At 32.8% G+C, this 16,398-nt stretch overlaps 1 protein-coding gene across 1 annotated transcript in view; it reads right to left on the minus strand.

The window, feature by feature from the left end:
* The window catches only part of LOC129231199 (tyrosine decarboxylase-like), a 57,031-nt gene extending 43,174 nt beyond the window's left edge, over window positions 1-13,857 (minus strand). The window contains exons 1-3 of the mRNA XM_054865447.1: window positions 13,657-13,857; window positions 2,674-2,787; window positions 1,059-1,110 (exon numbers count right to left, since the gene is read on the minus strand). Of these exons, the coding sequence (XP_054721422.1) occupies window positions 1,059-1,110; window positions 2,674-2,787; window positions 13,657-13,857 (367 nt within the window). The remainder of the gene's footprint in view (window positions 1-1,058; window positions 1,111-2,673; window positions 2,788-13,656) is intronic.
* Between the last annotated feature and the right edge of the window lie 2,541 nt (window positions 13,858-16,398).

Here is a 16,398-nt window from a genome sequence, read left to right on the forward strand (position 1 = left end):
TGCTAACAACCCCTTACCATTCGTCGTCTATTCAAGAATTATTGCAATTCGGCTCATTAGATCGCTAATAACTTTTCAAATTTTAAAGATATCAAGGTGGAATTTTTTATAAGTTGCAGCTGGGGCTTGGATCTGGCATCTGGGCTTTGGATTATGAAGGGTATATATTGCTAGCTTTCGCGCATGCACAGTGAAAACTAATTGTTTTACACGTTCATATTTCGTCAAATTTTCAATATTTTAACTTCAAATTTAATTATTACATTTCTCTTATATGCCTCTAAATATTCCAAAAGTTTAGTAACGTTTGATGGAAACCTCTACTCGTTAAAAGCCGAAACCCTTTAAAATAAATTGTATTTTTGAAAGAAATGCTTCTATCTCCATGGGTATAAGAGATACATTCACGAAAATATAAAAATAAATTCTACATAGCTCGTTAACTTATTTCTGTAATTTATATTTATTCCCAGCTGTTTACAATGAAAGATGATCAAAAACCTTTTTTGTTTCCTCAATCTGTTGCTAGCTTTTAAAATGAATAGTAGACTAAACTTTTACTGTAAAATGTCAGCTGGAGTATACCTATATATATAGATATACAGAAAGAGAGAAACAACAGTAATTACTTACACCTTCCGCAAATCTAAATCGGAATAAACAGCTTTGCGCAACTCGTCATGCATAACTGACATTTCTGCTCATACACTGCCGCACAAATTCGTTGCATAATTTTAGAATGGGAGAAGTCTGCTGGGTTTCAATTTTTTTTTTTTTTTTTTTTCTTTTTGCGTCCTTTAAAAATTTTCAGAGTATTTTCGTTGTGAATATTTGTTTGAGATTATATTCGTTGCATGCATCTCACTTTAATGTGATGAAAAAAATAATACTTAACACTTTGAATTACTAAAATTTTTTTACAGCCAAAGCTGCATATCTATGAATGAGTAATTATTACATTACATTATACATTACATTATGTTATTAATGCTTTGCTTGAATTACATCACAGCGGTTTCTGCTCCTTGACTCACGCTACGCCACTAAAAACTACTTACCTAACCAATCTAGCATAATTGTTTCTAATTCTGTACATGCTGGACTTGCAGCCTGGAAAATAATAAAAGGTATGCTCCTCATAGGATAAAATATTATAAGCACAGTCAGTTATTAAAAAATTATAAATGATATTATTGCAAAAGTTTTAATGACTTCAAGCATAGAATAATAAAATTTCAACTTTAATTCCTTTACAATTTCGCATAAACATAAAAACTAAAAAAAATTTGCACTCAAATTAAAAATATTTAAAACTCTAAATACAATTTTTTTTGCAGATAAATTTAACATTTTGTTATGATTTGAAACATAACAGCATCACGGGAATTTTTTCCCCCTTCCATTACGTTGCTCAGAATTAGTTGAATTACGTGTTGTTGAATAAAAAATATAGACATATTTTTAAATTCTTAACACTTAACACTAACGTTTACATTCGTAAAACAGGAAAAAAAAAAGTCGGACGTTGAATGAAAACTATAAAAATTGCCTTGCTTAATTTCTAATTATATAACATACTTAAAATAAGTAAATGAACATGTTGTTGGTTAAAAACGATAAAACGTTAAGATAAATAAGATAAATAAACACCTTTGTGCTAAAAAGTAAAATTAGAAATAACAACGACAAACTGCAGATTACTGAAGACACGTGTTTCGGTGTTACAAGGAAAGACTTTTTCAATGCAAAAGAAATGGGCTTCGACATCGACGTCTTCTCATCCATAAGCTCATTTCTTTTTCATTGAAAAATGCGTTCCTTGTAACGCCGAAACACGTGTCTGCAGTAATCTGCAATTTGTACTTTTTGACTTTGTTATTTCTTATTTTACGATAAAAAGTTACTTTAATTTGTTGCTCAACTTGCTTAAAGTACGTTAAATTACATATTGCTGAATAAAAAAGATAAAATGGAGTTTTTTAAGATTTAAGTGCAATTTGCAAAAAACATCGACCTGATTTTATACCTCAAAAAAATTCTTTATTAAGTTTTTGTCTATAAACATTGCAGTATTTTAGAAAATGAAACATCATGTAATCTTTAAACGTAGTGTACGAGAGAAACCTAGGAACTAGTAATCGTCAACCAAAAAAAGAACTTAAGAAATGAAGAAAACTCCATTAAAACGCTGTAATATCAAAGTTAGTAATGTTCCATAAATTTCAATGCAAAAAACAGCATTTTTATGAAAAAAGTTGTTAACTTCCGAAAATAATCAACTTGATAAATTGAAGGACTGTTTTTTTTTTTTTTTTTTTTTTTTTTTTTTAAAGCTTTATAACCATGTTTAATGGTAATACTCTTTTGAAGTAGAAATTATTGTTATTTCAAACTTTGCTTCAAAAAATGGTTTTATTTGGAGAAACATGAGAGATACAGTTAGTCAATACTAATATTATCGAAAAATTTTCTAAAACAAGTTCTTTACAAAAAATATATGTGACTAAAAAAAATTATGTTGTAACAATGATATAGAATGTTCGTATTGTTTTAAATAATTGCATATGTTTACAACTGTAAACAACATGCAGTTTCTTTTAAAATCATGAATTACACATGTGGGTGACCTTTTCTCGTAAACACAAAATTGCACTTTCTGAAAGAATATCATACCCATGAGAAACCTACGCAACCAATTGCATCTGACAGCATGTCTGCAAGTATTGAAGGATATGCATTGCCAGCTGGAAAGTAGGCGTGGAATCTGGGATGCTGCCAATGTGTTACCTGAAAAAAGAAAATGAAAATTTAATTATTTCATCTGTTTACATGTCTTGTAAAATTTCTGAATTCAAAAGTAGGACATAATATGATAAATAAAATGCTTATTATTTACGAGGATAGTGATGAACACATGAGTTATACATCCGCAGTAGATATAACAAAACTTTTATGAATTGTTGCCACATTTCAACAATCGAACATCTCAACCTTATTTTACGGGAACTTATACTTGCAGTGAACGAACCGGGTTGCTGTTTTCCAGCCACCATTTGTCAATTTTATGACACTTTTGCTGATTTCTTTCGATTTTCAACATATTTACTGAGGGTCAATTTTCCGAGATTTTTTTCCCTTTAGATTCCTTTACTTTTCACTAAAAGCTAAAGCATACATAAAATTTACACTGAAAAACTCACTCTTCTTTCAGATGACGTCAAGTTTTATTAATATGGAGTTTTAAGTGATTTTAGAAAGAATTCATAAAAGTCAGGATAGTTATTACATAACTCCAAATATTTTCTTTCAAAATGGTTCTCTTTTCAATCTTAGAAACAAGCAGATTACTGTATCACTAAACGCCACGTTTTTTAAACCCTATTATCAGTTCTCATGAAATATGGAAAACTATCGCGAATGCTTATTGCCACTTATGGCTTGAGAAGGGAAAACATGATAAAGGGAAGATGATGATAATTCTTAGAAATTAACTGATGCAAACATCGAAGTCCTCATACTCCCCCATGAGAACGTTGTGTTTAGCCATTTGGAATTGAAAGGTTCTGGGGTTTAATCTTTCGTCGTAGAAGTTCATTTGAAGAGCGAATGTGACACATGTTTAGGGCACACCAAGTTGCTCTGAAGATAATTATGTTTCTTCGTATCCGAATGCTAGGGAAACGTCAGTACAGATGAAGTTTTTCAGGGAAGCAAATCGTCCAAAATAGACAGGTTAAATATTTTCTGGGATCAATGTCAAATGAATCCTTATCCTTTTCCACTTTTAGCATTCTTCGTAGTGTATTTTGTAGTAAGTTACCGCCCTAAAGCCAGGACTAAGGCAGAAATACTTAAAAGGGTAACTTACTACAAAATACCTTAGCTTTGCCATCAATCTTTGAGTTGAACCGCACCATTGCTGCGGTCGCTCATCTGGTTTGCTAATTCTGCATTAGCTACCAGTTTGTTTGGCTCTCTTGGCTCCATTAAGAGGTTTTTCACCTCCAGCTCATGTGATTCCTATTCCGGGCTGATGAGTGCTAAAAAGCACGAAACTGCAGTCCTCGGATGGAATAACTGAGCTGGCGGTGTATTTTAAGTATTCTCGTAGTGGTTCAACTGGAAATAAGGAAAAACTACTACTTTAGTAGGTTTGTGTTGGCACTTGGAGCAGCTTACCGGAAGAGGTGGTAATGAGCAAGGGGGTGGACAGCTTTAAGAGGGCCATTGATCTTCATTGAGACAAATAAATTGACTAGGACCAGCCTAGCTGGGCCAAGAGCCTGTTGCTGGTCGTCACATTTGTATTTGTATTTGTATAACTTGAACAATAGGGTCATTCCACCGTCACGTGCGGGACAAAAAGACGCTTAAATTTTATTACCATTTTGTGATATCTTAATATCTTAATTAAACAAGGGTAAGCAATTTTTTTTTTAGTTTTTACATTAGATACAAGAAATTCCTGACATAGTTACAAATTTTTTTGCACAATTTTGTTGTTTAAATTTTAATTCACGCGTCACGGGCCACAAAAAATAGTCATTTTTTCCCGCAAAGTGACGGTTGATATATTTTATTTAAAAAATTACTTAAAAAAGTAATGACGAAATCTTCCACTTAAGGAATCACACATTCGTTTGTAACTTGTTAAGCAATACAATTTTTAACACATTTCCCTTTTAAATTATTATTTCAAATGAAATATATGAAGCGTCACGTGCTGGACGAAATTATCGTTTTCCATGGAACGGCTGAATAAGGATTTTGAAAAAGCAATTAATAAACTTACATGCACTTAAATGACTTTTATCAGTAGAAAAAAAATTATACGTAGGCTTAAAATTTATTTTAAAATCTTGCTTGCTTGTTCATAACAATGATTGTTCCTCCAATAAAATATTTCAGTTTCTCAATCCTAACGTATACCAGTGATCATTCAAATGCCAGTAATATAAATAAAAACTTATCATCTCTAACTTTTATCCTAGAGTGATTTGTTTGGAAGCTTGAATCTTTCAAACATTCATCTTTGTTGTTATAAGAACGTCTTAAACATTCTCTTTTAATTTAAAATGTTTCATTCATTTCCTTTATCTTTCTTTCTTCTTTTCTTCTTCTTGAATCTTAGAGTGATTTCTGATATGTAAGTGCTTTTTTGTTTCGATAGGATTGTTGTCACTGTTTTTGTTACCATAGTAGGAATTACTACTAATTATTGACAAAAAGAATAAAATTAGAACCTCAATATGCACGCAATGCTTATTCATGTGAGTGACGAAATTTTCATGACGTCACTCACGTCATGAAACTTTCATGACGTCACAAACTTTCATGACGACTTTCATCGCGTTAAGTTCAAAAATACTGAATTTAAACTATAAAAATATATAGTTAAAAATAAAATAATTTACTTGATGCATTTTTTAAAATATCACCTAAATGCTTCATTTGGGTAATGTTGACAATCTTAAAAAGGAAAGTGCTACGAACTATTTTTGGTGGTATTAATAACAGTGGAAATTGGCGGCGAAGATGCAATTCAGAACCAAGAAGAGAGATGGGTGGACTGTGTGGATACTGATTTTGATATCGTTAAATTCAAAAACTGAGGGTCAACGGTAAAGAGGAGGACAGCCTGGCGGCAGGCCAACGCCCAGCCTGATCGGCGGCGTCGTGTAAATGTCTTTTGAGCGCCTTTACAGAACGCGTGGTTGTAGAGCAGTGCAAGTGGGAAAAGGAATAATTGTCCCTCTCCCTTTTTTACCGTAAAGCAGTACACTTTTGCTATTAAGAATGCTCAAATATGGCATTACCGAGCAGCTTTGAGATAGTTAAGAGAAGAAATATCTTCACGAGGTCGACATTTTTTCTTCCATTTGAAGAAGTAGATGATCTTCGATCAAATAGCTGCCCATATGAGGCAGCTATCTTTCCTGATTCAAGCGAGTAAAATGATCTTTTTTGATATAAAATATTCGAACAAAATATAGTTAACACGTGGGGTGAGGTTTTGTAGACAAATGTAATATGGGAAAAAATACGTTTGGCACATAATTTATCAAAAGAAAAACAACTTGTAAATTTTTAATTTTGGACCACATTGTACGTTTTTATTTCATATCTCAAAATTATTTCGAGAGAGAGCAGATATAAGGGATTGGCGATCGAAATTGACTTTTGAACATTAACTTTTTCTCTTGGAAACCTCGCATTGAGCTGCTATTAAAAAAAGAGATAGCCAGTATCAGTTAGTCCAAAGCATTTTGCCCCACAATTAAAAAAAAATAATAATCTTGGAATTTTATTGAAATAATTATTGCTTTCTTAGTCTAATAAGTACTTCAAATTTTTTTTTTAAAAAATGGGAAGCGGCTGTTATGCGACTTAAATTTCTAATATTTGATATATTGTCCAGAAAAAGCAAGATGTCTATTTCTGGGCTTCGTATTGATCAATGTTTAGTTTGTTTCTGAAGTAAATGTTTCAAAATGTAGAAAATTGTGAAACTCACTTTACGCAGATAGTGGATTTTTTCAAGTATGCCTGCCTGAAAAAAAAAAAAAGGGCAGGTTTTTTCGGGCTAGGCCCGGTTTGACGAACTCTGCCATTGATATGCTAATGCGTTTTTGGAAAAAGAAAATATTTTAAATATTAAAGTTAATGCCGCTCTAAATATCTCTATAATCTCAAATTGATAAATTATTATTCAACGTTTTGTGCCTGTCAAAAATGACAACAGAGTAGTGAATAAATTTCTAAATTGAAGTAGAGGATATTCCCCCTTAAAATCTGAAACTGAAGTCACCACATTTCCGGTAAAATCAAAAATTCTAAAACACGGTACCGTTACAAAAAGCATTGAATTTAATATCTAAAACAAATACAGAGTCTCTCCAAAGTTTTGTTTTTTTAAATTTAATACACGAATAATTAAATAAAAGAAGGGGGAGGAAAATTGTGTAATTATGTTCAAGTCGTCACTTTTCTAGACTAAAAGTTAACCTAAATTATTGTCTACAATATAATATATAAATATTACACACATCTAAATAATAGGCAAATGTTCTTACCGTATATTTTCTTTTTTTATATATATATATATATATAAAATACGATAACACGAAGCAGTGGAATTACCATGAATTCAAAATTACAAAAAAGATTACAATTGCACAAATTTTAACACAAGATATTCACCGCAAGAAGCAAAATGGGGCATAGCAAACTTCTTGAGTCTCGTATGCTCAACCTTGTGTACTATACACATACCGAAATAACATGCGGAGCTCCACATTAGAAAGAAAAATGCTAATGTGTGCATTAGTTAGCATCAAGTATTTTCAGTGCGAACGTTTGCGCTTTTGAACAACATGTTGAGATACAACAAGGCAATAATTTTTCCTTTTAGATTCTCAGCGAGACCGATTAATTGTTTCAATGAACAGTATAATTTCACCGCCACCTTTAGATGTAATGAAGAATTCAATTTTAATTTCTTTGGTTTGAGGTTTTTTTTCCAATTCATTTGGAGCATTTGGATCGGTAGCGCTCAGTGCCTTTTTGGCTCTGGCGCCGTTGTGCGCCGCACGACCTTGCACATAGGGACGGCGCGGCCCTGCCTGGCGGGATCTACTAAAGAAGGCCAAGACCCACAACGGGCTATCAAGCCAATTATGGTGATGATGCTTCATTTGGGTAAAAATTATTTGCTTTGTTGAACTGGAAAGTAAATAATTCTGGAAAGTGTATAATAACATGGTCTACATAGACAATGTAAAATATTTTGTATCAAAGAAGATCATTTTACTCGCTTAAATCAGGAAAGATAAACCTCAGATGGGCAGCTATTTAATTGAAGACCATCTACTTCAAATGGAAAAAAAATGTCGACCTCATGATGATATTTCTTCTCTTAACTATCTCAAAGCTGCTCGGTAATGCCATACTTGAGCATTCTTAATAGCAAAAGTGTCTGTTTTACGGTAAAAAAAGGGGAGGGGGACAATTATTCATTTTCCCAATTGCACGAACCAAATGATGTAGGGCCAGTTAGGGTACATCCTAACCAATTATTTGTAGCTATAAAAAGAAACATGGGGTTGATGGAAACAAACTCTACAACCACGCGTTCCGTAATTTTTGAAACTCACCTATTTGAGAGTAGAACTCGACAGATGCATCAGTCGCGCCGATGTATCGGCACCGATGGTTCAAAACTTTAGCCATCGGCATTGGCATCCGATGCAAACTTGGTGAAAACATCGGCCCATCGGCCATGAAAAACATCTAAATGCCGGTGTATGGCCGATGTTTTTCAGAAAAAAGGAGACTTTTTATTGCGTAATTAAAAGTAAGTAAGAGCATAGGTCCCGAAATCGGGTATCAACGAGACCAACAATTATTTTGGATTTCAAAACATGCCGAATTTCGGGTCACTACGGATATTTTCCCATCATGTCAAACACATATCAAACAATTACTTTGTTCAGAATTTTACGCTCTTAAATGGAAATAATTACCGTATACGAGTATATTATCGTGTTAGCCGAGCAATTTTGTACAAAAACGAGGTTCTAATTTGGGGAATAAACCAATGTCGTGGGATAAAATTTCCGAAATTTTTTCTTCCCGAAAAAAAATCAAAAATCTCGATATTTTCCCGATTTTTGACTTAACTTTGTTAAATTAATACTAAAGAAATAAATACCCGCATGCTGCAGCAAAAGCTCATTCGTAAGAATGGTGCGAGGAAAAAAATCCTTACAGTTTTCTATTCATTTAATGCAGAAAAAGAAGACTATTTTTTCACTGAAATTAGTATTTATAATTTTATAGTTCGTCACCTTAAAACATAGTAGCATGCTGTGATCTTACTTTCACGACCATTGCAAGGAGGGGGGGGGGATTAGGAAAGAAGTGCATCTCCTTAAATTCTATATTCAACTCTCCCTCCGATTATATTGATATGAACTAATTTATAAAATAATTTCTCCACAGTTAGTAAGGGGAGTGACTAAATAAGCGAAATTATGAAATTTAAATATTAGTGAATTCTAATACTATTGAGTATCAAAAAAATATTTAAAAAATTATATAAATGCTTTTATTCTTTCAAGCCAATTATATCTTTCAGATAACTAACGTGAATTTAAATTTTTGAATATGATTCTTCTTAATAGGCGCTTTTAATCTCCGCGAACCAAAGAAGAATGCGAAGCAATCTTCGGGGGTTTATGAGCGGCAGCGAGCAGGGGGCAGCGCCCCCTAGTTGTTGCAAAGATTACTTATCTAAACACGTGTTTTTTGTGGCAGTTCCTTAACACCACGTAAAGTTTTATTTATTTATTCATTTATTTTTTCTAAAAAAAACTTCACCGGTCCAAAACCCTTTTTGACGTGCTTTGAATGGCATGAGAGTTTTTTTTTTTTTTTTCATTTTGTAAGAAACGAAAAAAAGGAACGTCCTTTCCGTTCCGAATTTTTTTTATTAAAATTTAAATGGTGAGCAAGTGGAATGTTTTTATCATTTTTTTAAAGGTAAAAAAGAAAAAAAAACCTCACCGGTTCGCGGACTACTTCAAAAGTTTTTGCCAGTCCGGGGGTCAAAAAAGGTTGAGAAACGCTGTTTTTGAGAACGGTGTTCGGTAACCTTTTTTTAAAATCAATTTTGATAATTTTCTGACACCACTTAAGTTTTATTTATTTGTTTCCTTTTTATGAGATAAAATGTATTTATTTAAACTTGTGCCAAGCAGGAATCAATCTACGGTGTATAAAAAGGAAAAAGCGATATTTTACCATTTAGCCATCGAGTAATATCTTACAAAACGAAGCATAATTGCTTTATACGCCTAAACCTAAATGAAATATTTTTTGATTAAACTTGAACCAAAACATTTTCAGCTAATTCACCATTAGCTAATTTTAGCTGATTTTCATCAAAAGGGTTATTGATGGTATGAAACTTTCCCAATTTACGGGAGTAACTCTCGCAGATGTTACTTTTTCTCGTTCGTGTTTACTCGTTACTTTTTTCAAATGAACGAATCCATCTGTATTTGGCACTATGGCACCTTGTCAAATACAGAGGAAGAAAAATGATGGAGATTAGCGATTATGGATCATTCTCTAAAACTTTAAGAATCCCCTACTATCTTTAATATAAATATATATAATATTTGTATGTGTGTGTGTATGTTTTGTACTTTTTTACTTTATTTATATGATTTATGATGCTTTCAAGTCAAACCAAGTTTTCACTATGTGATACTAATACGCGAATAAATATTTTCTGGAAAAACAAATGATTAAATTTTAAAATATTAACTAGTTATTCATCATTTAACCTTAAGAAGTTGAAACTCTCATACGAACAACCTTAAACATATGAAGAGCTCGGGGCAGAAATGTGACAAGCCACAAGGAGTGACTTTTCGATCAAAATTTTTGTTTCTCATAATTAAACCTGAAATATACGTGACAATGGATTATGTCATTCGGAGAAAAACATATCTGGTGTTAGTTTTGCGGAACATAGAATGTATAATATCTTTGAAAAATTCTACAAATATTTAAATATTTAAATATAAAAAACTACAAAAGTTGGAAATTGGCCTACTGAAAATTCACATCATGTGGCATATTACATTCTTGATGCCCTTCATATATATATATATATATATATATATATATATATATAAAAGGCAAAATGTTCTCAGATGTATTGTTTTTTATTCTTATAAATATATGGATATAGAAAGAACGATATTCAAACACTAATTCACAATACTGCAATTAATAACAACTTACAACCAGAGTCCATTTAAAAACCATACAAACCAAAGAGGAGACTCTGCTGTTTTCTTTGACTACGTAAAAAAAGCTAAAAAATAGTAGGCAAAACTCACCTTTATAATATTACTGATATTTTTATGATATCAATCAAAGGAGCACCAGGAAAGGGATTATTGCTAATAGAAATTCAGCAATAAGCCATGTATCTTACCTTTAGCACTTGAACTTTACTTCTCAAAATTAGGAACATACTGTACTAAGTACTTTCACTGTACTTTCAAAAAATACATATTTCATTTACATATGGTTCCTTATTTTATCATTTGTCCAGAATCAATTTGAATGATAAGAAACTAAAATACCATAAAGAAATTTTTTTGTTTTAATTTATATATGCATAGCAAGCAATCAGTGGCTCATTCCTTTTCAAAATCACCCTTTACTCAGAAAACTACTGCCACAAATTCACCAAAAAATATGAGATCTATCATAGTCTCATATAAAACATAAAATGCTTCTCTATATGACTATAATCAATACTTGTTACATATAAGAGAAAACGACATAATCGAAGTTTAAAACATAATATTTAAAAACATTCAATATCAACAAATCAAAAGGGTTTTGTAAAAAGATTTTTGATAACGACAATTTTAATTTTACCACGAATCTTGATCTTTTCTGCTGAAGCAACGTCAAAACTAGTAAGCATGACAAGAAAATAAAATGTTTTTCTTTTTCCTGTTTCGCTATAAAAAGGATATTTTTAAAGATACAGTGAAGCACCGTTAATACGTTTCTCTTTTATACGTTTTTTAAATCAAATATACGTTTTTTAATTTGGTCCCTGCAGAGTCTAATACACATTAACCTATGCCTATTATACGTTTTTTCATTTGTACGATTTTTTCATGCAGTCCCTTCAGAAACGTATAAACAGTGCTTCACTGTATTTGAAATTATTCGCAGAAAATATAATCGTTTAAGTTAACGCAAGCTCCTTATTAATAAAAAACGAAAGGAAAGTACCGTAAACACGGACTACTTTGGTCCACATTTTGGAACTTTTCGCTCAATAATTTTGTAACTATTCGTATTTCCAAGCTGTGGAAACTTTTTACACACCTACACTTCTCTTAATTTAATTTTTGAATAATGATCATTTTGTTCTCAAATATTATTACTTTTTATGATTGTTTTTTATTTGGGCCAATGTTACCCTTGCGTTTGGGTTACTTTTGCCCAAAGTGGTTTTCCCTATTTAAAATCATTGTAGAATTAAGTTAACGAAAGGCATGTGTTCATACGAAAAACTATTTATTTGAAAGAAACACTTTTTTTGAAATAAGTTTGAGTCATACATATTTGTTTTAAACAAAATTATTATTATTATTTTTTAATGTGTTTGGATACTTAGGATAACAGTCATCTTTTCATTAGTTCTGGAGGTTGAATAATTTTATTAACAGAACACATTCGAAAAACAAAGGATCCTAAATTGTAGACCACTTCCAAAACTTGGTGGTGCATTCCATACTCTCAACATTTGTTGCTTCTTTTCTCACATTAACAGCTATCCTTAGAAACCTGAGCCCATTCCATTCTACAACAACAAAATTTCGTCAACTTTCCCACAAATTTTACAAAATTTGTAAGAAGTAGACGTAACTGGGTCAACTTTTTCTAAACCTGCTAAAACTTTTAGTTCCTCTTCATCATCCGTAATGAAGGCTATGTAGTCTGTAATTGCTTTCTTTATTCATTGCTGAGAATTTAAGGTTTTTTCTTGTGTTTTCCCTGTTTGAAGCTTTACTTTTGGCTTTTCTTTTCTTTTCAAAATACCTCTGACGAATTTTTTAAAGTTTTTATGTTGTGCCAAAGTAGGTTGTAATTTTGATGTTAGGAGATGTGCTGTTGTGAAATTTTTAAATAAAATCCTTAACAGAAATGAAAAGTTCGACAATACTACTACATAAAGTATTAAACAGTGTTCATAAATCGGTACGTAACTAACTCTTAGTTGATGTAGAACTACTTCTACATGAAAAGATTTGAGAAGTTATGAAGACACAAATGACCACAAGGAACGTGGAACCACAAGTGTTGTTTCTTGAGTAGAGCTATCGAACTGCTTGGTATGAATTATTGAGTGCTTGGGGATGCTCTGTATCGGATTATGTCAAAATATGTCTAAAAATTGCTTCCTAAAGATTGACAGAGAATGTTATATATTTTTCTCAATTTGGGTCAAAGAAGGACCCTAGGGTCAAAGTAGCCCACGTTTACAGTACCCTAGTTTTCCCTATTATATCAATGCTCTTAGAAGATCTAAGGTGATGTACAATTTCATACCCAGAGATCAAATATGTTTAAATATTAATAATAATGAGTATAAAAAACATGCTTAAATAAATGTAGATATATGATTGATTGTATTACATCTATTAAAATATATATATACATATTTTACACACACAAGAGTATTTTTGACTTAATGATTAAGCATAAAAAAGGAATTATTGCTGTACTAGCATATACAAAATGAAGCTAAATAGAAAAAATTGTCTCCAATAATACACAGCCATCTACCAAGAGAGTATTGCAAAATAAATCATCATTGAAAGTTTCACATAAAAATACAAATACATAACCAAAACTATATAGATTTATATCACATGCATTAATTTTATTTGCATGGAGACATTTTATGACAATTTCAGAAAAGCAAGAACATTTGAAAAAAACTATTTTCAAACCTCAATTTTCAGTGAAGATGACCAAGAAAAAAAGAAAGAAAAAGCTTCACTGAATTTTTTTCATCAGGATGAAAAGCCATGCAAAACTTGCATGGACACTCACCCCAGGCATGATGTACCTTTCGACATCTTTTATGATGTCACCCCAGTCTTCCCCTTGCTTGGGTGCAGCGCTAGGAATCAGATTTCTCAGATATCCTGGCTCGACATTTGGAGTGACCCTTCGCTGTGATATCGATTCGAGATAATCGGCGATATAATCGACCATCTCTCGACCTCTCTTCCGAAACTCGGCAGTGTCCATCGCACATCCTTTCGGCTGATGTTTTGGGGACTCGGTTCGACGTTCAGCCTTTTCCTGTTCCGCTCGGGGACAGGCAGGGCTATGAAGAAAACAAGGAAATATAATTGCAAAAAGATTCTTAACAACACACTAATGTACCTTTAGATTTCAACTTCTGGTGCAGAGAAACAAACCAATATTATAATTATACTAGCCGTTAAGGACATCAAGTTAGTCGCTTACGGCGGCTCGTACAACACGCCTGCGGCTGGTTGGTGTACATCGCCTTTGGCGTTGTACTTTGGGGGCTTCGCCCCTTGTCGCCTTCCGCCTCTCTCCGCTTACGGCGGCTCGTCCAGTCCTTCTATAGCGGATTGGTGCAGGGGAGAGAGGGGTACTTTATCACAATTTTCACTTGTGATGATTTTACCAAATTTCGGTTAGTATTTGAGTCAAAAGAAATGTGTAAATAAGTGGTGCATACCTTTGTACAAGTTAAGTAAAATAATCAGCTTTCTAGTAAATGTCTTAGTATGAGTTAATTTGCTTTTCCTTAAGCACTTCAAGTATGACAAAGGACCTCATTGCAGGGTACTTGGTCACAGGGTATGGATACTTTGTCACATGTTAGTTTAAAGAAACACTTAGTTATACCGTTAACATCTTTCTAAATTATGTTTCTTACATTATTCAAATAAAATGTTATATTTATAATTAATTACATAATCGAAAATTGCTTATTATGCTGCAATCATACAATTAAGTGACATGTTACTCAGTAGCCCAGTAACACAGGCTAAGCCACTTAAAATTTGAATCATCCTCATCTCCGGCACAATTTTCACAAACGTAGAAGACGAAGCCATGTCCATATTTCTCGTGAGTTTCTCGTACATTGTATTCATACTTGCAAAAAAGTGCTCCGCGTGAATTTGTTTTGTTTTTGTAACGGTTTCAGTAACTAAAATGTAACAGAACTTTTACGCAAATGCATAAATATATAGCTAAGTAACTAAGGATTAAGATAAAATAATATTCGTATAACTTCAATCGATAGTGGCAGAGTAACAAAATGCCAAATACAAACTAAAAAAGTTACTTTGAGCACTTAATAACAATAAAACATTCGTAGTCAAGCTCACAGGCACACGACGTGTCTGAGACTGTCTCTGCAACGTGGCAGAAACCTTGGGCAGCTAAGGTTAGTTGTAAATTCTCCCTTCGCCGTCCAAATTTTTGAAAATTTAACTTGCGACAAAGTACCTGTGTGACAAAGTAGCCCGTTGTCACTTACACTGCCTTCGAAGGTGTACTTCGAGGGTTTCGCCCCTTCTCTATGCCTGCGTCGGTAAATTAACTAATCAGCAGTGCATTAATTTCCATCTCTACCGAAATTGTTTATGATAAACGTGAAGAGCTCGCAATATTCGCTCGTTATTACCAAGTGCTCGTAAAAAACGGGTTCGTTGAAAAAATCATACCACTTTGCATTGTTTGGTTTTTATTTTTGTAGAGCACCTAAAAAGTTAGTTAACGTGTATTGAGCTGTGTTTTTGTCTCATTCTTGAGTTATTGTTTTTCTAGAATTACTCATAGCCCGAAAAATTTCATCATTCACGATCTTGGCTTCAAAAAACGTTTGAAGTTTTTTCCAAGTAATGGAGCATGTTTCTGCATGCGAAAGCGTAATATGAACTAATTAACCCGAGATTGCTCGCGCGGCCAAAACGAAAGGGAGTGCTTGCGCAAGGTATCTCATAACCGAGGAGGTTTTCTAGTATTTTCGAGTTCAATTTTTTTTCAAAAAAGTTGAAAATGCAAACAAGAGAAAAGAGTATAATTATAAAATACTTTCTTGAAAAACTTGCATTCAATTTCTACATTTTTTTTGCAAATGCATGCCATATGGTCCATGCAACGTTTTTGTCACATTTTACACACACAAATTTGGTTTTTGTCTTGTATATTGAGACTTTCAGTACAGCTTTTGTACGCTGACTTTGCTTTTTTAGCAGGGGATGCAATGTCTTCACTAGATCCTAGTTTTAATTTTAAGTCTTTTGGAAGCATTGTGTATGCTTTAGTTCAGAACTGAAGCAGAAATAATCGCGCAGGGTATTATACACCCGTAGAAGTCAATTCCAAAAAAACTAATTTTCGAATGTACCCACCGTTTCTACCCCTTCAAGGTTATGACCTATGGGTCATCTACTCAAGGAATCGTCTACTTCCAAAAAGAAGGTGGGGAGAAATTTGATTGAAAGCGAAGAGGTGGGTATGTCATACCCTGCGCGAGCAATCTCGGGTTAATAGAAAACCAATTTGCAATAAGAAAACACTACTTCAAACTTTTATGATCAGATGAGAAAGGTAAGCATTAAGAAAAACCAACGATCTAGAAACAAAACAAAAAAAAAAATGTACGTGCAATAGATCCACATCCATCCGGATTCGTGGAAATATGGATTAAACGGACGAAATAGAAAGCTAATTAATTTTACTTAGGGGAACATGGGGAAAAGTGAAATAGTGAAATATTTACTCTGCTTTTAGCTCTACTTG

This window comes from Uloborus diversus, chromosome 10 (assembly GCF_026930045.1).
Source record: "Uloborus diversus isolate 005 chromosome 10, Udiv.v.3.1, whole genome shotgun sequence".
Classification (NCBI taxonomy): domain Eukaryota; kingdom Metazoa; phylum Arthropoda; class Arachnida; order Araneae; family Uloboridae; genus Uloborus; species Uloborus diversus.